Here is a 21,192-nt window from a genome sequence, read left to right as displayed (position 1 = left end):
AAGCTTAATGACGTCATTGCCCATTCAAAGGGATTCTAATTTTAACAGAAAAGGGGATTGAGACATGGGGTAAATATGCGATTTATATATTTTATAATTTGTTTTATATAGGACTACTCTACCATTGCGATGTCGGAATGGTTTATAACCTAACAAACCAAATGCGAGGAATGCCATGTGCACATATAACAGTTCAGGTGCAAGAGTAGTTCATTTATCATGAAGAAGGAACCTCTGAGCTAGAGAGGAAAACATAGGGAGTGAGGTAGAAAGGCAAGGTAGGAGCAAAAAAAGATAAAGGGAGAGAGGATGAAACTGTGAGAATGGTTCAATTCAAACGTTTAGTCCCGAAGAGGAGTGATTAGCATGTTTCTTTCAGCCACTAGGATTCAATATCTTTACGATTCAGCATGAATCATCACTCTTCTTATTCAGTGTGAAAATGAACCTTGGAACTATAATAAAAAGCACAGAATGGTCAGCATTACTAGTGGCCTTGTGTTTGGTGCAATCCTTACAGTACTCAATAAAATCTAACTTTGCAGGGGGCTGCACTTTTTGTGGTACATAGCCCCTAACCCAAGTTTTAGGGGAGCAACACGCTGACACCCATAGATTTCCCCCTGGCAAATTTTGGCAGATTTACCAGGGGCAAACACTGTCTTGATTCGCGATTTGCATTTGTTTGTGAACACGGGAACTATGATAGACGTCCGAGTCCCAACATAATATCCCCTGATGAAGGGTTCGCCCGAAAAGCATTGGGTTTGAGCTACCATTTGGTTGCGATGACCACTTTATTTGAAAGAATTTGAATTTAATTTCAAGTGTTGAATAAACACCATCCTGATGATCATCGTTGTTCATTAATTGAATACTATTGGATTAACTCCTTATCGGAGCCTGGCTGTGCAATCGGGGAACGTTACCTGACCGGATAACGCTTCCCATTTCTACTTGACTTCCACGCTGGTTGATCAGAAAGCGATACCCTGGTTGCATGCTAAACAAGTTTACCCATTTAATTTTGGTTCATCATATTGGTGTGCATCTACCATCACTCCAGTATTCTCTCATTTTAAACAGCTCTTACTCCCCTTCTGCCTTTATCTATCTCTAAACAAACCCCTTACTTCCCATCCAGGTTTACTCATGATTTAAGAAAACAACCTTTACTCCAAATCCCACTTAACTTCCTTTTTTCAAACCTCTTACTTCCCTACAACTTAACAGAAATTCGTTTTATACATCCCTTAGACTTAATTATCCCTTACTCCCTTTTTGACCCCCTACTCCTTCTCTCACTTTACTCCCTTTATTGTAAACTATTACTCCTTTTTTGTTACAAGCTCCTTTGTCCCAACTTTACATTAAAAAACCACTTACACCACTTCCTGGATTACTCCCATTTAATTTACAAACTACTTATTACGCTTCCCATTGTACTTCCTTCTTTCAAACCCCTTACTCCACGTCCACTTTACTCTCTTTTTAACAAGCCCCTGAACCCCTTTCACACCAATGCCTCCCACCATCCTGTATAAACACCCATCTATACCCTCTTTACTCTTACTTCTTTATCAGGCTGTCCTTTAAAAAAACAATCCTGTTTTTCCACTGAAACATTATTTTCGTGGAAAAGGTAGCTCATCATTTTAACTTTTCTCTAAACTGAAGTTTTGTCAGGCTTCATTTTAGCAATTCGTCAAAAGACGGATTATTGTCTTAATTCCAGATCTCCTCTGAGCCCTGACTCTACCGAGGCCATTTTATGCATCCACAAGCCTCTGGATCCAGGAGTGAAGCGTCCACTCACCTAGCTGCTGAAAAACTTTGCAGCAGCTTTAACACCTCCATCAGTTCTCTCTTAAACACTTCCCTAGCAGAAGGATGCATCCATGCAGTGTTATAAAAGGAACAAGCAGTGCCATTATAGAAAATTGTTTAGATTCAACTATCCTGTCTAAACTTCTATCCATCACCAGAATGCCTATCATTGCTATGATTCAGGAGAAGGCAGCAGCATTCCAACTACAATCTGCTGTGGAAAAAAACTCTTCTCTGCCCACTATTTATTCTAGTAATCTAGTTTAAGGCTTAAACATAGGGTATAATCCCTCCTGAAGACCCTTGAGATAATGCCCTGAGAATTGTGGACGAGGGGACAAGCTTTTTATTTCCTATGCATCACCTCCCTAAGATATTCAACATAGTGGATCACACCACTTTTAGATACACTATCCATGAAGCCGCAAGCCAAATAAAACCTCTTAAAATGGTTCATTGCTTTTTGTCATAATTCCAACAGCCATCTTCAGCCCATTCACCTCTGTAATTCGTTTATTTGGTTGCATAAGGTAATTAAAACCATTGCATTACAATAAAACATCAAAAAAGGACATCACAATTCATAGAAGTAAAAAGTAATATGGAAAGTGCAAAAGTTAGATGCCAGCGTTTGTCTAGGGGCTTATCATATTTTCAATTGGGTGTTGCCTTTTGGCTAATCCCATAAGAGAATGTCACCCTACTAGCTCCTTCAAGTTACCAAGGCTACTTTGAGTTCTGTTCTTTTCGCTGATGCTCTTTTTCTTGTCAAGTGCTTGTGCTTTGCGACTGTGTAGGGGAATATTCTTTTGCGGGCCTTTGTTTAAAATAATCCAGTATCAGCGTTTGGACAGTTCGAGGGCTAGGTCGTGATGCCAAGTCAGGGTACATAGCACCCCTGATAGTTCGTACAAATCTTCCCCAGCGTGCCAGGATAGAAGGTTCTATTTGTGTGAAGCATAATGCAGAGGCCTCCTGGCAGGTGGTTACTTTTTCTCTCAAGCAAAGATCTCTAAGAAGGATCCTCCTTTCAGTTGCTAAGGTCGGGCAGCAGCACAGGAGGTGTAGCCATGATTCTCGTTTGCATTCACACAGGCGGCATGCTCCTCCTGTGTTTTGGTTTGCCAAAGCCCGACTAAAGTCCGTAATTGGGAGTACCAGCAGTCGCATGTACATAATCCCTCTCCTGGCCTTAGGGTTAAGCAGGGCAGATAGATAAGGCTGAGGTTTATTTATTAGATATGAATCATTCAGCGGTATAAGGAAGGGTGATGTTGTTAATGTTGCCTGATCTTGCTGGAATGAAACTTGTTGGACTTGTTTATTGATACGCGTTTTCCAGGTAGTGTAAGAAATGCAAGGCAGAGCGAGTGCTGATTTGTTTACTTCAATGGAGACCATGGCTTTCATGAGCTGCTTATTACATGGCGATCCAGTTTTTTCAAATGCGTCTCCGAGGCAGCTTTTTAAGGTATCCCCCAGAGATTTTAAGATTTGAATGTAGTATTTTAAGAAGTCGGCCTCAAGGGTTAGTGATTGTTTAACTAACCTGAGCTCCAACCTTAGTCTCGCCCTCAAGAGGTATTTTGGTATTTGAAAAAATATTTTGTAGGCCACACACTGAGCGCGCTCTAGGGTTTCTGAATAAGCGCCAGGGAACACTTGATGCCCATACGAGTGCTGGGAGAAGAGAGGCTTGAGTGACCTTTCTAATGGCCTCTGCTGACGGACTATTTAACTTGTTGTTCAATTTTATTAACCCCTTGTGTGCCCATGACGAGCTGGACTCGTCATGGGCCGCGGTTGCGCTGTGCCCATGACGAGTCCAGCTCGTCATGAACCCCGCCCGCTAATGCAACGCCCGGCACAGGGCGGGGAAAGGGCGTGGCACACAAGGGGTTAAACGATACGTTATGGCCGTCGATTTATTAATCAGATCTTTTTTATGAGCAGTGGATCTTGCTGTTTCTGTGAGCCATATCCCCATGTACTTATATTTCTGCACTGTGTTAATTATCCTGGAGCCAATTGTGCATGTGATAAGTTTTCTGTGTTTTTGCCGGCCTATTACTATGATCTTGGTCTTATCTGAGTTGAGATGATAGTAAGGTGGTTGGATGTGCAGTATTCATGGAAACTGGTCAAAGCTCATTGGAGGCCCACTTTGGTGTGATCCATGATGACTATGTCATCTGCATACTGAAGAATGTGTAAAGGACGATTGCCTAGTTGAGGAGGGGCCAGGCATCGGTTGACGAGAGCTTTTCCCAGATCGGCGGTATACAGGTTGAAAAGGAGGGGAGCAAGCACACAACTTTGTTTCAAACCACCGGTACTGCAGATCTTTGCCGAGATAGACGTGGGGGCGGTTTTCACCTGTACCCAGGTTTCTGAATGGAGGGACATTATGGCTTTTAGAACTGAAGATGGAATGCCCCAGTTCACTAGTTTCTTCCACAACAGTTGTCTGTCAACCTTATCGAAGGCAGCAGTTAAATAAACAAAGCAGCAAAAGAGTGGCGGTTGGTGCAGCTGAGGTTCACCTCTGGAGACCCTCATGGTTGTTATATCTTACCTATTTTAAACAACATCTACCTTCCACTGTTTTTAAAACTCAGGCTGTCCACGTCCAATACAACACTGATGTATATCCAACACTGGTGTATATCCAACTCTCCAAGAATATTAGAATAGTGCATGTCTTACTGACAATTCTTTCCAGGAGCCAGACATGTATTGCTAGCATCAGCCATTTGACTAGACAATTTTAAACTGAAAACCTAGGTTTTGGCTGTAATATGCTACCTAGTTTGGCCTCCCTCTCCTTTCCTGACAATATCAGGCAAAAGTAATCACAAGACAAAGCCAGGAAAATAAAAATGTAAATGAAACAGGGATGCATTATCACAATTGCCAACATACCTCTTGTGAATTTGTCACAGTCTCGGCAGGGTTAAGATGGCAATCATTTGGCACCCTCAGGCACTAAAAGCCAGAGACTTTAAGATTCTGTCCTACTACATTCTCCTACTTTGCATACGTTTGCTTATCTATATGAGACATACTGATACACTTCCCAACACCTCACCTGTGATGCTCAATTCTCTCTAAAACTCTTTATTCCACTCTATATTGGCTCATGGGTTGGAGGCTCCTGCTCGTAGCGTGACTTTCCACAATGTCTTCAATCCAGGATGCCAGATCCCCTTAAACACAAGAGCCGGGGGGGGGGGGGGGGAACGTGTACTCATGAACTACTGCACAAGGAGTGACATTTTTGGTAGTCTCGGGGGGGGAGGGTTTGATGGGGCACTTTTCAAAGAAGCTCACTTTACTGGCTCACTGGTTAAGGAAAATATCACAAAAGTAATGTAATTTATAACTGTGATCTTCTAAGAATCCTGCAATTCAAATGTACCTCCCAAGGGTGTAGTGCATTTGCCATTCATAGTACACGCCTCCGGAACATGCTTTCTACTGAAATACACAACTTCAAGTCCATGAAGGTTTTAAAAGGCAATGAAGTGATCTTTTGGTAGCAGGGGACTTGTTATAAATGCAGGCCATTCTCTATAATGCCTGCAAATCAGCTGTGGTGGGGGAGAGATCAGATGAGAAAAGGCAAAAATGCACAGCAGGACAACTATGTTTACTTATTTTCAGGCTAGTTTACAACATGACTCAGGAAGAACTTGGAATGAAGGAATTCGAAAATGCTGTTAGGGTTGGTTAACTGGGGACATTTTTAATGTTCATCTATTAATGTGCTTTAAGTTCTCAAGTTATAAATCACTGTCTTAACAAGCTACATTGTACAGTGTTCCATCTAATTTTTGTATTCATGTTTTCCTATGGTGCAAAGTACAACAAATAATAAAATAGCGTCCACACAGTAAGATAAATATGTTTTCAATAGTCAGGAGCTCGAGCGACCACAATGTTTGTGGCAAACAATATAACACAAATACAACTGTAGCAGAATATAAATTATGTGAAGGCCATATCCCTAAATGGAACAGTGTGGTGAATGGTAGAAAAAGCAAGGGTAAAGAAAGCATGTTTATGAGTGAGTACAAGAGCATGTGAAATAAACTGAGGCAGGGTCCCAACCAGATACATGATTGAGAAAAAAAGATGCACTTTTTAGGGCATCTTAGCTGATTTGCAGATGTTTACAAAACAGTTACGCCTTCACACCGCCACAGAAAGACGTGAAAATAAGTATCAACCTGAGTACTCTTGGGCTGTCGGTCCATATCTTAGGGGTATGACAGTGTATGTATGGGTCAGAATGGATCTTTTCTTGAACAGATTTATTTGCTAGGTGTTTGGGGAAGTTGGTTTGGATGGCTATGTGGACATTCATGCCGTTTTGAAGGTGCAATGAAAATTCCAGTAGTAGCCTTTTGAGCGATTCTGTTACTGGTGTTATGTACACATATATTATTTGCACTCTTTGAAATGAATGCTTCTTTTGCACAGAGTACTGCCTTTAAAGCTGTGAGGCGAAAAGGTGGGAGAGACAAGAAGAGAGTGCCTATAGACCTGACGGAAGACGAATTGCTCTACATTGTGATTGAAATAGTCCTTCTATTGGTAAGGTTTGGTAGTCTTGAGTTGCCTTATTTGTGGATATGAAATATTAGTTATGGCTTTTATTAGTGAAACCTTATGTAGATAATGATTATTTTCTGAAGGAGGTCCAATAATTTAGCATTTGTGATGTACTCACTTTACAATAGCAGGATGGGGGAGCAGCTTGCCATTACTCTGCTTGGGTTTTAGAATTCAGAGTGAGGAGAAACAAATTAAATTCCTATGTACCATCCTAGATGGCTGAGGCAATGTTCGGCATGCATTCTAGCCAGTAGATTAAGTGGGATAGTGTCCGTATTTTTAAAATAGGTAATACATAAATAGTCTGTGAGGTCTCTTACAGTTCTAGAAACTAGCTGAAAATAATGGCTACTGAAACAGATCTCTCTGGAATGCAACAAAGGGTGTGGTGGGGAAAGACTCAACTTTTACCATTTGGTGGTGATTTCATAGGTGTCATTGTAACAATTCTAAGGCTGCCTCTTCAATGTCCATCAATCAATCAAGACACTTGTATAGCGCGCTACTCACCCGGAAGGGTCTCAAGGCGCTTGGGGGAAGAGGTCCGCTACTGCTCGAACAGCCAGGTTTTGAGTTGTCTCCTGAAGGCGAAGTGGTCCTGGGTCAGCCGAAGGTGGATGGGGAGGGAGTTCCATGTCTTGGCCGCCAGGTAGGAGAAGGATCTGCCTCCGGCGGTGGCTCTTCGGATGCGTGGTACGGCGGCGAGGCTAGCAGACCGTAGCTGGTGGGTGGGCGTGTGGAAGGTCAGGCGGTCGTTGAGGTACTTAGGGCCCAGGTCGTGAAGAGACTTGTGTGTGTGGGTGAGGAGCCTGAAGGTGATCCTCTTGTTGACGGGGAGCCAGTGCAGGTCCCTCAGGTGGCCGGAGATGTGGCTGCGTCGGGGGATGTCCAGGATGAGTCGGGCGGAGGCGTTCTGGATGTGTTGGAGTCTTTTCTGTAGCTTGGCTGTGGTTCCGGCGTAGAGGGTGTTTCCGTAGTCCAGTCGGCTGGTGACGAGGGCCTGGGTGACCGTCTTCCTGGTTTCGGTCGGGATCCATCGGAAGATCTTGCGGAGCATGCGGAGGGTGTGAAAGCATGAAGAGGAGACGGCGTTGACTTGTCTGGTCATCGAGAGGGAGGAGTCCAGGATGAAGCCCAGGTTGCGTGCGTGGTCTGTTGGCTTGGGGGCGGTGCCCAGGGCTGGGGGCCACCAGGAGTCGTCCCAGGCGGAGGGTGATGGTCCCAGGAGGAGGACTTCCGTCTTGTCTGAGTTCAGTTTCAGGCGGCTGTTCTTCATCCACTCGGCGACGTCTTTCATCCCTTCGTGGAGGCTGGTTCTGGCGGTGTCGGGGTCTCTGGTGAGGGAGAGGATCATCTGGGTGTCGTCGGCGTAGGAGATGATGTTGAGGTTGTGTTGGCGTGCGATGATAGCGAGAGGTCTCATGTAGACGTTGAAGAGGGTGGGGCTGAGTGATGGTCCTTGCGGGACACCGCAGATGACTTCGGTGGCCTCCGATCGAAACAGGGGGAGGCGGACTCTCTGTGTTCTTCCGGCGAGGAACGAGATGATCCAGTTCAGTGCCTTCTCTTGGATGCCGGTGTTGCTGAGGCGTTGGACATGGGTGCGGTGGCAGACAGTGTCGAACGCTGCGGAGAGGTCCAGGAGGATGAGTGCCGCTGTTTCCCCGTTGTCGAGCAGGGCTCGGATGTCGTCGGTGGCTGCGATGAGGGCGGTCTCGGTGCTGTGGTTGGCTCTGAAACCGGACTGCGAGGGGTCGAGGGATCCATTTGTCTCGCGGAAGGCGGCAAGCTGTCTGTTGGCGATCTTCTCGATGACTTTGGCCGGAAAAGGGAGGAGCGAGATGGGGCGGAAGTTTTTGAGGTCGGTGGGGTCTGCTGTTGATTTCTTCAGTAGGGCGTTGAGCTCGGCATGCTTCCAGCTCTCCGGGAAGGTGGCGGTGTCGAAGGAGGTGTTGATGACATCTCTGAGTTGGGGTGCGATGGTGGAGGCGGCCTTGTTGAAGACGTGGTGGGGGCAGGGGTCAGTCGGAGATCCGGAGTGGATGGTATTCATCGTGCAGGCTGTGTCTTCGGTGGTCACCGTGGTCCAGGTGCGGAGGGTGGCGGTGGGGTGCGTTGGTTCGACGGTTGGGTGCGAGGATGGTGTGCCGAAGCTGTTGTGGATGTCGGCAATCTTGCGGTGGCAGAACGAGGCGAGGGAGTCGCAGAGATCTTGTGAGGGGGTGATGTCGTTGTTGCCGGTGCTGGGGTTGGAGAACTCCTTGACGATGCTGAAGAGTTCCTTGCTGTCGTGGGCGTTGTTGTCCAGTCGATCCTTCAGTGATTTCTTCTTGGTGGTGCGGATGAGCTGGTGGTGCTTGCGGGTGGCGTGTTTGAGGGCGGTCATGTTGTCAGTGGTCTGGTCGAGGAGCCAGGCTTTCTCGAGGGTGCGGCAGGTCTTCTTGGAGTCCTTGAGTTCGCCGGTGAACCAGGGGGCCTTCTTGCTTCTGGGTTTGCTGGGAGGGTTCTTAAGTGGTGCGAGGTTGTCGGCGCAGGCGGTCAGCCACTGCGTGAAGTTGCGGGCTGCTACGTTGGGGTCCGGTGTGCTGGCAGGTGGGTTCTGGCTGAGGGAGGTGGTGAGCTGGTCGGCGGTGATTTTGCTCCAGCTTCTGTGAGGGACCTGTTGCGGGTGGTGGTGGGTAGTGGTTTTTCTGAAGCTGAAGTGGACGCAGCTGTGGTCGGTCCAATGAAGTCCGGTGGAGTGGCTGAAGGCGATGTGCTTGCTGGATGAGAACACGGGATCAAGCGTGTGGCCGGCGTAGTGGGTGGGGGTGTTGACCAGATGCTTGAGTCCGAGGTTGGCGAGGTTGTCCAGCAAGGTGACGGAGTTGCAGTCCTTGTTGTTCTCCAGGTGGAAGTTGAGGTCCCCTAGGAGGATGTAGTCGGCGGAGGGGAGGGCGTGTGGGCTGATGAAGTCCGTGAAGTCTTCGCTGAATTGTGTGCGTGGTCCCGGGGGTCTGTAGATGAGGGTGCCTCTGAGGGTCGTCTTTGGGTTGGTGTGAATCTGGAAGTGGAGGTGTTCGGCGGTGGCGTAGGTGTCGTCGGCGTCGGTCGTGATGCGGATGGTGTTCTTGTGGACGATGGCGATGCCTCCTCCGGTCTGGTTGACGCGGTCCCTCCTGATGATCTTGTATCCATCCGGGATGGCGATGGCGATGTCGGGGGCTGAGGAGGCGTTCATCCATGTTTCAGTGAGGAAGGCGATGTCTGGTGAGGTTGTGTCGAGGAGGTTCCAGAGTTTGACGGCGTGTCTGTGGACGGAGCGGGTGTTGAGCAGGATGCACTTGAGGTAGCTGCTGGAGTTTGGCTTGGCGGGCGCGGTGCATGTTCGGAGGCAGGTGAACTTGCAAGTTGTGCAGGTGAAGGGTCCGTGGAAGCGTTTCGGGGCGGCCCGGCAGCAGGTGGGGTTCCGGCCGGTATTGAGTGCGTTGAGGGTTGCGGCGTCGTAGATCCGTCGTGTGGGCTGGCGTTGGCGGGGGCCAGGGGTCCTGGCACTGGGCGCGGTCCAGGCGCGGACGGGCGCAGACGTGCTTGCCTTTGGCGCGCCTTGGGCGCGCCTGCGGCGCGCCCGCTGCGAGCGGCCGCTGCGCGGCCGCTACGTGGCCTCCATATGAGGGCAGAGGGAGGGAGGAGGAGCTGGGAGGTGGGAGCGGGGTGATATTTAGTGTGTAGCAGAGTGTGCAGTGGTTTAGGGGATTACATGAAGGGGATGTAGGGTTTTTTGAGGCCTTGGAAGATTAAGTGATTTATCCTGAATCACAGAATGCTGAGCCGACACCAAGACTCGAACGTGGATCCCCAGTTCCAAAGTCGGCTGCTCTATCCGAGACGTAGGCTTAATAGGATTAGCTGGGAACCCTCCCCTTATCGATAGTTTTTAACATAAATGACTGTTTTTAGCGGAGCAGATTAGGGGATATAAACATACTTGAATCCAAATTGTTGTCTCCTATGTGCTTTTCTTTCATGTGTGGATTTCTTTTTTTTATTAGACAATATGTTATTGTTTACAGAACAAATCCTTTCAGTCGGCATCCATTCTTATACAATAATCTAAGTTTCTGTGCAGCACAACTTCAAGCAAACATTCCCCCCTCCCGCTTCCTCTCTCCCCCTCCCTGGCGTGTCCTGGCGGACATTACTACTACGTTGGCAACAGTATATCGACATCGCACTTTGCTATCGAACAGCTATTACATGTAGGGGGATGTACACTAAGTATTTATTGTTGTCTCCTGGGTCCTGAAGACAGCCAGGTGTTCATATTCTGGGGGTGGCTATTCCAGTGTTCGAGCCCATTCTATCCATGGCCCAGGCACTCAAGGCGTGTCTAGCTGCCCCACAGTCACAGGGACATCTGATTGCTTCAATTCTACTACCAGGTCTTCCCATTCCCTGGTGTTCTCAAGAGATCCCTGACCCCACCTGGCCTCGGTCAATCTTACTGCTCCTTCGTAATCCACCCATCGCAGCATGCCGTAATGGGGCCCCTCTGACCTTTCCAGTTCCGGGCTATCTCCCTCTTTGCCAGGAGTTGTGCCAGGTCCTCAAAGCCACTTGTTACTTTATTCTTGGGTGCGTGCGGTAACCGGTGGAGTAAGCAATGCCCAGGCCTACAAGGGACCTCCCATCCTATCACCTCCGACAATGTGCCTGTCATCGTTTTCCAGAATGCGTTCAACTCCGGGCAACTCCAAAACATGTGGAGTAATTCTGCTCCTAGTTCACCACAGCAGGGGTATTTAGCCTCTGCCGTCCTAAAGTACCAATGTATCCTTCCAGGTGTGATGTACGCTCAATGCAGCACATAAAGATTAATCAGCTTCAATCAAGCATTTCTGGAGACTTTAGGAGCTCGGCATAAGATTCCCTCCCAGGCCTTTTCATCTATGGGGGTCTCAAAATCTTCCTCCCGGAGTGTGCGAAGGTCAACTAATGGAGGGGAGTCCCTCTCCATATAGCCTACAGTAAAGACAAGTGATTGCCTGCAGATGATACCACATATTGGCACCCCTCTGTCAGTGGAGGTTGCAATATCCCCGTCCCCAGTGTTTTTGGATTGCCGTCGTGAGTGCTCTGTGCAGCAGGAAGTGCCCATGCTGTAGTTCATACCACTCCTTAAATTCTTCGAAAGGCAGCAGTGTGCCTTTCTCGTACAGTGTTCCAATTGTAGTCACGCCAGAAGCCGTCCACTCTTTTAGCCCATTCCAGTCACCCCCACGCGGGACTTCCACTAGAAACTTCAGTGGTCTCCTTATTCTAGCTCACTGAAGATATCTAGTCCAACATTTTCAAGGTACCTGAAACTCCGAAGTTCCAACCGATCTCGCTGAGGGAATCCGTAATATCAGCTGTGCCAGTTGTCGGACATCCGGGATGTGGGGGTTCCAGGCCCACTGCCCGTTGACTCCTACCCGCTTCCCACTGTGCAAGCCACTGAAGCTGGGCCACCAGGTAATAGCTTTTGAAGTCCGGGAGGGACAGCCCGCCCTCTGTAATAGGCCTCGGCAGCTTGGAAAGTGTCATTCTACGTCTGCCAAATCCCCAAATGAAACTTATAGTTATCGCTCTTATATCATGGAACATATTTACTGGGATCCACACTTGTAGGGTAGCAAAGAAGTACAGCAGTCATGGTAACGCTACCCTTTATAGTAGTGCGATTCTACCCCTCACAGATAGAGGCAAGGAAGCCCAGAATGCAATGCTTGTTTTCAACCCCCTTATGGCCTTCCAATGTTGCCCTCATAGTTATCGGATGAGTTGTGGTATACCCTCGCCCCAAGGTACGAAAGACAACCATTTTATATAATTTATTTTAGCTGGGCAGGCCCTGTTCGCCAGGGTTGAGAACAAGTATCATTTCTGCCAATTGACCAGTAAGCCCGAGATCCTCCCGAGGTGTCAGAGCAACTCCTTTGCTCCGGCATAATGCTCTCTCACGGACTGGAGGAAGAGTAGGAGATCATCTGCTTATAATGCTATATGGTGACATTCTTCCAGCACCACCAACCCGTTGTAGTGGGTCCCCGTTCTTGCATGGTAAGCCAAGGGATCCATGCCAAGTACGAAGAGGAGGGGTGACAAAGGCCACCCCTATCTCGTGCCTCTATTTACTTGGTAGCAATCAGAAATAATTTGCCCGGTTTTCACTGTGGCCTGTGTAGAGCAGCCTGGCCCAGTCTACGAACCCCTTTCCCAACCCGAAGCCCAGAATGACCCTATACAAGTAGGGCCACTCTAAGCTATCAAAGGCTTTCTCCAGATCCACTGCAAAGACAGCAGCCTCTTCTCTGTCATAGGAGCTCGCCTCTAGTATGCGCAGGAGCCACCGTACATTGATGGCCGTGTTTCGGCCTGGGATAAACCTGGACTGATCCCTGTGCACCAGGGTCGCCATATGTGGTAGAAGCTATGTGGCCAGGATTTTACTCAAGATCTTGTAGTCTATATTTAGCATTGACGATTGTCGGTATACAGTTTTATTAAAGGGCGGTGTGCCTGGTTTTAGGTTTAACTTTGTTTTTATTTGTATTCAGCAGTATATTAATATACAGTTCCAGAATTCTGCGCTATGCGTCAGCAGTTTGCCTGGTTTTAGCAGGGACACCACCAATGCCTCCCTCGTGGTGGCAGGGAGAATACCCCCATATTTTGCCACATTGTATGACATCACTAGAAGGAGTCCCAGTTCCTCCACATACATCGAGTGGAACTACACGGAGTCCATCCGTACCAGCAGTCTTGTTCCTAGCCATGGCCTTAATTGCGGCCCTAACTTCCAGGAGTGTGATGTCTCACCAGTTCATGTATGTCAGGGGAGCATAATATGGCATCTAACCGAACATGTAAGTTGTGTAAATGCGACAAGAAGGAGTAATGTCTTTCTCCCGGGTGGAGTAGTCGCCACAAATCAACTAGGCCCCACTAAGATCGCCACTCATTAAGGGCTTTAGCTGACCTCCACGCTGGGGAGTCTCTCAAAGATGGATGTGAGTGGTCGAGAGCCACATCTGTTATACATTTGTAGACGCCCCCCAGGGGTACCAAACCCACTAGGACTGGTGCCAATACTCCAGGAGGTGACGTCAGGAATGACGCTTGGTCCACATCCGGCTCATAGAGACTCCCTACGGTGATATCTTGGCCATCTAGCTTACCAGTGATAACTACGCAACACCCTTCAGGGTCTACCCTTTGCCTAGTGAGTTGGAATGGGACTCTAGGACTAGTCCAAATCAATGCCCGTCCAGCGAAAGCTGAATAATCCGTGTAGAAGGCTTGTCCCTGCCATCTACGTTGTAGTGCATCCCCTTCCTTTGCCTTGAGGTTTGTTTCTTACAGTAGTGCAATCTGTACTCCTCTTCACATGAGATACGCATAAACTTTGTGCCTTTTGGACATGGTGTTCATCCCCCTTACATTTCAGGTTGAGATTTTATACTCTAAGGCGGGTGCCATGTGGAAGTCGTTTATCATCTCCCTCTGCGACTTTGTGTACCCCACCTATTCCCACACCCTGTGAGACCTTCGTGTCTCTTGCCCCGATGGGCACACCAAACTCCTAACTAAAGTTTAACCAAAGAAACAAAATTCCAACTCCCACTCCCAAGGACAGGCATACAAACAATTCCTATCCAAACAATTTACCAACTAGTGGCTATTCACAGGAGTGGCCACGCAACTGAAAACTGAGCAAGCTAGCCTAACTCACTACTTGCTCGAATCCCCCTGCCGGCTCCCCTCATGTCTCTACAACATCAGGAGTACAGTCCTGGACCCCAAGTAGAAGCGGAAAAAGCAGCTGTTCCCAGACAGGTCTCTTAGTTCATTCAGAAATGATAGTAGAGGTGACCGGCATATGATTTGTACTCACGGACCCCTCCTTAAATGATGTAATCTGCCGTGCTGGGGGTGACCTTGGGTAGCTCCACCTCCGAGTCTTCTGCCGAACTGGTGTCTTTGTTGTCATCAGAGTTCTGGTTCTCCTGTTCACTGTTCCAATTGCATGGGCTTGCTACTGTGTTGTTGATCTCGGACACCGCTTTTAAAACCTTGTTATGTTCTCTTCTAGTTTCTACAATCGATGGTGCCCCTTTCTTGCCGATTCTGCTTCTGCGGTGTGGAGGGGAGGGGCTCTGGGACCCCCCTCCTGACTCAGTTTCGGCCCTTGATTCGATCCAGATCCAGGCTTCCTGTGGTGATTAAAAAAATGGAACTCCTGAGGGCGTGACCACCCGTAATCGGGCTGGGAATACCATTGCAAACGGACCATTCGAATGGCGTAGGTGCTTCTTGACCGCCACAAAGGTTGCCCTCAGTTTCTGCTCTTCTCTGGAGAAGTCCGAGAATATCATAACTCTGCTGTTATCAACCTGGAAATTCCGTTTTAGTCAGGCATGAGCAAAAATATGGTCGAATCTCTATAATGAAGGAGTCTGGCTACTATGGGACGAGGAGATGCTCCCCGTTTGGGAGGGCGGGCCGGCAATGTGTGTGCCCTCTCTAGTGCATCGAACGTTGATAGGCCCTTGGTGCCACCTTCGCTCGGAGCCAGTCCTCCAGGTACTTCAGCATATATCCCCTTCCATCCTCTCAGGTACCGCAATAATTTGGATATTGTTCCTGCAGGCTCAGTTTTCGCTGTTCTCTGCCTGTGATTCCAGTATCTTAATCCTGCCTTCCATGGAGGACAATGATTTTTGTAAGGAAGCCCCTTCAGGGGGTATATCTTCCAGTGTATGTTCAGCAACTGTGACTCTTTCTTTCAGGCATTTACGATCGTCTTTCAGAAGGTTGAGGTTTGCACCTATCGAGTCTATCTTTGTTTCTAGCACCTCGCGGGACTCTGTTAAAGCCTGCATGAGTTTGCATAACATCGGCTCGAACCGATGCGTTTCCGGTGTGGGAGGTCCATCTTCCCCCGGACCATCAACTTGAGTTAATGGTAGTATTGGATCAGGTCCCGCCGGCCCGTTTTTCCTGGCGGTCTTCCCCATAATGCGCTGATTCCATGTACTCAGTGTTCCTGACTTTGTCCCCTCTATCAGGCACACAGCGTTTGACTAGACGGTAGGATGGATCCGCCCACTGGAGGGACAGTGATAGGTAACGTTTTCTTCCCGGGAGTGGTGGACTGGGTGCTTGAGCTGTGCGCTAAGCGCCTCTAATTTTTCGACTTCCAATAGTGGGGAGAGCTGTTGGGGTCAGAAAAGGATGTCCTATATCTATAGACGGGGCCCCTGCCGTTTCCCCACTCACTTCCCAGCAATGTGAAGTCAGAAGGAAGGGGGGGTGGAGTCCTTATGGGCGGCCCCAGGGCAGTTCCTTCTTCGGTTGGTGCTTCCACCACAGGTCCTCACTCTCTACAGCAGTTCTTTCCGCTCCCTATAGGATCTTCGTCCATGTCGGTGGTTCAGAAAATGGGCACGGCTGTTATGTTTCTGGCACTACCACCAATCTAGGACCTTTGGGTGGTTGGGGGGCACTCCAGCCAGCTCCTGACCCTCTATGCCTCTCTCCTGTTTTCCCCTTCTTTGATCTGGCAGCTTCTCAGATGTCTGGGGACTCTTCACAGATTTGGCAGGCCAAGGCCTCACTTGCAGGCCTCAGTACCCAGTTCAGGCCGGGAGTGCTCAATGCCTTACTGAGGCCTCCAATGCAGTCAAGTATTTCCTAGTAGGACTCACCTCGCTCTCCAAATGTTTGTCAGGGTGCCATCTGCTCCGGGGCTATTCCCTTCTTCTGCCTCCATGGCACGGGGGTTTACACTAACCTCATGAAGTGGGACGCCGCCCGCAGTAGTAGGTGGCCGTCTCTCCACCGGCTCTCTGCTTACTCCGGGCTTCTCGATGGCCACGCCCCATTAGTTGCCTGTGTGGGTGTTCCGTTCTCGGTTGCTCCCTGCGATGGGGCAGCAGGGACTCCCGCTTGTTTGCTGTCTCTGGCGTCCACAGGAGTGCTCCCTGCCAACCACTTCCATCCCGCCGTCTTCAGTCCGGTGGACCGCGTTGCAGAAATATTGCTGAGCTGCTCTTGCCACTTCTGCGAAGGTAACGAGCTGACCAGAGCCCGATAACAGATTCCTCTCGTCAGAGCCCCCACCGCTCCACACGTCTGTCCCAGGGCTCAGGTCTTGGTCATGCAGTCACCATTTTGGGAGACGCGGCCGGGGCTGTTCTGAACGTTGATGTCGGGATCTGCTGGCATCGGCGCCTGAAGGTCGCACGTCGAGCCGCCTGAAAGGTATGTCTCCCGGTCCCACTGGGGCTTTTGCGGGGCCTCAGGGCATCAGGATAATAGTACATAGGGATCACTATTTGGAAGCTCAGAGCTTTGCCTCCTACTCCATTGGCGCCTGGACACACTCCCCCTTCATATGTTGATTTTAGTTGCACTCCTCCATGTCTCCTAAAAGTTCCAACATGGAAGGGGATAAACTTGTCATGGTGATTCCTCTCATTAAGGTCTGGGCATGGGTTTTAATTTTTTAGTAAGTGGCTCACAGTCCCTAAATGTAATGTTTTAGATCATTTCCTTGTGGTGTGAGAAAGGATTATATTGGTTTCAGCATATGGTTGAAAGGGTAGTATATATAGATTTACCTAGGTGAGAAGGGTAGGGGGAGGCTTAATGAATACTTTGATAGTTTTGTAGTGGCTGCCATTGTTTCAAGGTAAAAAAAACAACAAAAAAACTCAGTTCATTTTACATGGATATTCTCCATGACTTTGCTTTTCATGGCTAAGCGTTTTTTTGAACTGTAGTTAAATAATGCAATGTTCATATGTTTCTCATTTTGTAAAAATAACAACACTTTTTACACTTTGATTGTTACTTTAGGTAAAAATCTAATTCCTAAATAAGAAAAACTAATGTATGCGAGCACGGTTTGGAATAAGATTAGAAAGAAGGAGGGAACTGAAACTACTAGTAAAGAGGCACTGACAGCTGGCGCACAACCCCACCATACCCATAAACATTTATAGAATGAGCTTTCCAACAAGTGAGTTGGATACATTTGTTGATTCTGAAGAAACATCCAAGGGAGCAAGTGTTACTTTAGGTTGGCCTATGACTCAACAATGTTTTCAAGAAAATAAGGGTCTAGTGACATGAAGGAAGTTCAACGCTTCTAGGTGACTTAGGCATGTTGATAGCAGTGGGAAAGGATGAGGGGGTAATAGAAGGTGTTATCTCTGCTCTAATCTTGACAATATTGTTTAGTAATTAATCTGTACAGGTATCTGTACCAAGGAGCAAATTGTCTAGATGTTGGAGGCTTGTTTTTTAATGAGCTCAGCCAGTTTTTGGGTGGTCTTTAATTTATTTGTGTTGGCTTGCAAAGAATTTGTATTTATTGCGGTTTGTTTTCAGTATTGTATTTACCTGAAAACAAGGGGTCTTTGGTCAATTGCATCCACTAAAACATACATCTTCTCGCTATGATTTCTATTCTGTTGTCAACCATTGGGAAGATAGGCCTATGTAATCCAAGATACTAAACAGTGTTAAACTGTGAGGATCTAGTAGACAGGATGTATCAATCAAGTCAATAGAGGTTTTCCAATATTCAACGACATCACACGGGGACATCAGTCTTTCCAAAAATTTTGAAAAGGACACTTTTCAATGTTTTAATCTGTGTTTAAACATTTATTTCTGACCCGGATTCTCCAAATTAGGAAAATGATCAATCTCAAATGTTCCTGGAATGTCTCATGAAACCTCCTGTGACATTTCCTTAAAACTCCCTAGAGTGAGTCGGGCTTACCTTGGTGGCTTATCCTTTGCTTAGAACGGTTTTACCTCCGGTACAGACTGCCTTTGTATGAGTTACCTAACATTTGGCTTTTAATAAAGACCGATCTACGTATTTTAGGGTACCTGAGAGTGCTTTTACACCTAGCATTCTGACACTAATATGTCCTTGCAGCGTAGGTGGAATTTAGGTCCTTTAAAACAATGGTTTTGAGAATTTGATTGCAGACTGGGGTCCTTTCATGTTAGCTGTGTTATCTGCAGTGTAAATGTTGCCCCTTAGATGATTTCTTACACATGATATCCTAGGTAGTGTGTGATGTCTCAGGCTGGAGCTTTTTGCTAAATTCATTGTGGGCTTTGTGGGTAGATAATGTGCATGAGGTATTTAAAAGTAGAGTGTGCCACCAGTGGAGTCACTATAGCAATAAAGTGGTCTACTTCTGAGGTAGTGGAAATTTTTTGTGGTCATTTTACTGTGGTTTGTTCTGAATCGGGTTGTGAGAGTGATGTTATCCAACTATATGACATATATGTGGTGTGTTTACTGCGTGTACATATGAATACGGTTGTGTGTTGTTCCATTATGGTTATGGAGTTTGAGCAGATGAGACCCAACGGTGTGGTATGTATGCTGAGATTAATGAATATACATTGTTCGGTCTAATGTATTTTTGTATGTTTTGAGTGCCTCATGGCTTAGTAGGAAGAGCTGCTATGAGAAAAATGATACTCTGCTATCTAGCATGCTTGCACCATATTGGATGAGTGAGAGTGCTTCTCTGTTTGTTGGACGTGAAGTCTTGAGAGAGGATTCACAAATAGAATCAGCACTCTTCTGTGTATTGTCAAGCTGTTTATAGCTGGGGATAGTGACCCCAGAACAGAAAGAAAGGAATCCACAATTACATATGTGAGACCACTATTTCATGCATTGGTTAGTTAGTTTTGTGGTACTAGCAGTTACTTCTGTGTGGTCTCTTCTAGCTGAAAACATAACTGCCTATAACAAAATGTTCTGCAGAAACTTTATCTCACATTAGTTTCATAATTATTTCCAGATTCAAAACTTGCCTATCTGGCTAGCTTGTAGTATTTATGCCCTACAATGTTCAGGCTTCAGTGATGGGCAGACAAGCATGCTTAAAGATGACTAAAGTCATACTTTTTGTAAAATCATGGACTCTGTTTTCTCCTCCACTTATCCGAGGTTCAATGAAAAGGCCGTACCCCACATGCCTTCCCTTCCCTCTGCACCGATGTGCTTTTGTTCCCATAGTGCTTTGTTCTAGTGAACAGTGTCTCCTCATGTGGGTCAATCGCCTTATCTTGATTGCCCTCTGCCTTCTTGTGTCACTCTTTTGTTCCCTTATTGCCATGTGGACAGTGTTGGGATATGAGGTGAGCAGGAGTGAAGGGCCTGTCAATAACTGGCCAAATATTGATAATTGTCTGTGGCTGCAAAGGTTTGATGCCATTAGGCACAACCAAAAACTACATAATCACAGTCAAACATTCACTCTGCTTCCGGAGGCTGCCACACTTGAAAAAAATGACTCCTGGGATAGAACTTTAACAAATATTGTCTTGCTGAAACCCAGAGTCCCATGTCTGATCCGAACTGTCATGTGAACAGCGAAGATTGGGATAGGGCGTAGAAGTTCCTCTGCCAATGTGCCAGATTTGCTTCATGTACTTTTTAAATCTCTGTGAACACATCAACCCTTTTATGCAGAATACTTTATTTGTTTAACCTTTGCTTGTTGCACAAAGAAACTCAGCCAAAATATTTTCAAACAAGTTTTATATGGTGTATTATTCCAAAGAATGGTAAACAGAAATTGAGTACACTGAAACATGGTGACTTATTGAACTATCTGGTAGAAAATAATGTTTTTTGTGCCAAATCTTTCACTATACCTTTAATACTCTTTACTTTCATTGTGTCTATTATGCAAACTGTTAATTTCAAAATTTTCTGTAGTATTTCTGAAGCAGGGCCCCCAAATTCTAAGGGTACAACAATAAAATTGACAACAATCATCAAACATGTATTACAGTATAAAAAAACACAGCCCCTTCAGTTTCTTACCTGTTCATCCTGTTCTATGTGGCCTCCTGCAAGACAGAAATCAATGATTTAACCAGAAATATTCAATCAATAATTATTTATGCAAATAAAACGTAAGGCTGTAGCTTGGTATAGGAAGCAGTAGGTATGCAGGGGAAGCTGCTCATGGAAATATGACAATGCACTTGTGGAATGGAAACAAAGCAGGCATTTTAAGCTGCATTCAAAATATGCAGCTGTACCTATGGCTAGACATATGATGCTTTACTGGGGCATTCAAAGTTGAATCTCGATGCCACCTCTCCAAGAGACGGGTGCCACAGAAGTGCACAACGACTGCAGCTTAGTAAATTTTCAGACATCTATACTGAAGAGGGGTTAATCCAGACAATTCCCCTTACAGACCCAGGCTCGAGGAATGCATCAGACATACTATTGTATTACCAAATCACGGCCACGTGTCGTGAGAACAACCCATCTTTTCCAGCCCAGCCCCTAACTTTGCCCTTGCTAGAAAAGATAATCAACACACCCTCTGCCAAGAAACTAATCACACGATTATACACGGGTGTCCAACAACATATGCCCAAGATTGAACTTCGAGCTAAGACGCACTGAGAGATAGACCTGGGCCCGGACTTTACAGACGCACACTGGGAATTCTGCTGCTGTCAACTGGATGGCCTCTCTCCCAACTACAGACACAGGTTAATACACTTTAATTTTTTGCACCGCCTCTATCGTACCCCCAGGCAACTTTATAGAATTGGGCTGTCAGACACAGAGAGTTGCCCCAGATGTGCAGCCCTAGGAGCAGATTTGCTTCACTTAGCATGGGCGTGCCCGGACGTATCGAGATACTGGTCTGCAGTGTTCCG

At 47.0% G+C, this 21,192-nt stretch overlaps 1 protein-coding gene across 2 annotated transcripts in view; it reads right to left on the bottom strand.

The window, feature by feature from the left end:
• Window positions 1-21,192, bottom strand: part of NUDT17 (nudix hydrolase 17) — a 185,654-nt gene that overhangs the window by 42,808 nt on the left and 121,654 nt on the right. For both annotated transcript variants that reach the window (XM_085636933.1, XM_085636932.1), the window contains exon 4: window positions 20,336-20,361. In XM_085636933.1, coding sequence (XP_085493059.1) covers window positions 20,336-20,361 — 26 coding nt within the window. The remainder of the gene's footprint in view (window positions 1-20,335; window positions 20,362-21,192) is intronic.

Source organism: Triturus cristatus, chromosome 12, assembly GCF_964204655.1.
Source record: "Triturus cristatus chromosome 12, aTriCri1.1, whole genome shotgun sequence".
NCBI classification, from domain to species: domain Eukaryota; kingdom Metazoa; phylum Chordata; class Amphibia; order Caudata; family Salamandridae; genus Triturus; species Triturus cristatus.
The sequence above is the reverse complement of the archived record's forward strand: the minus strand, read 5'-3'. Positions and strand labels throughout refer to the sequence as shown.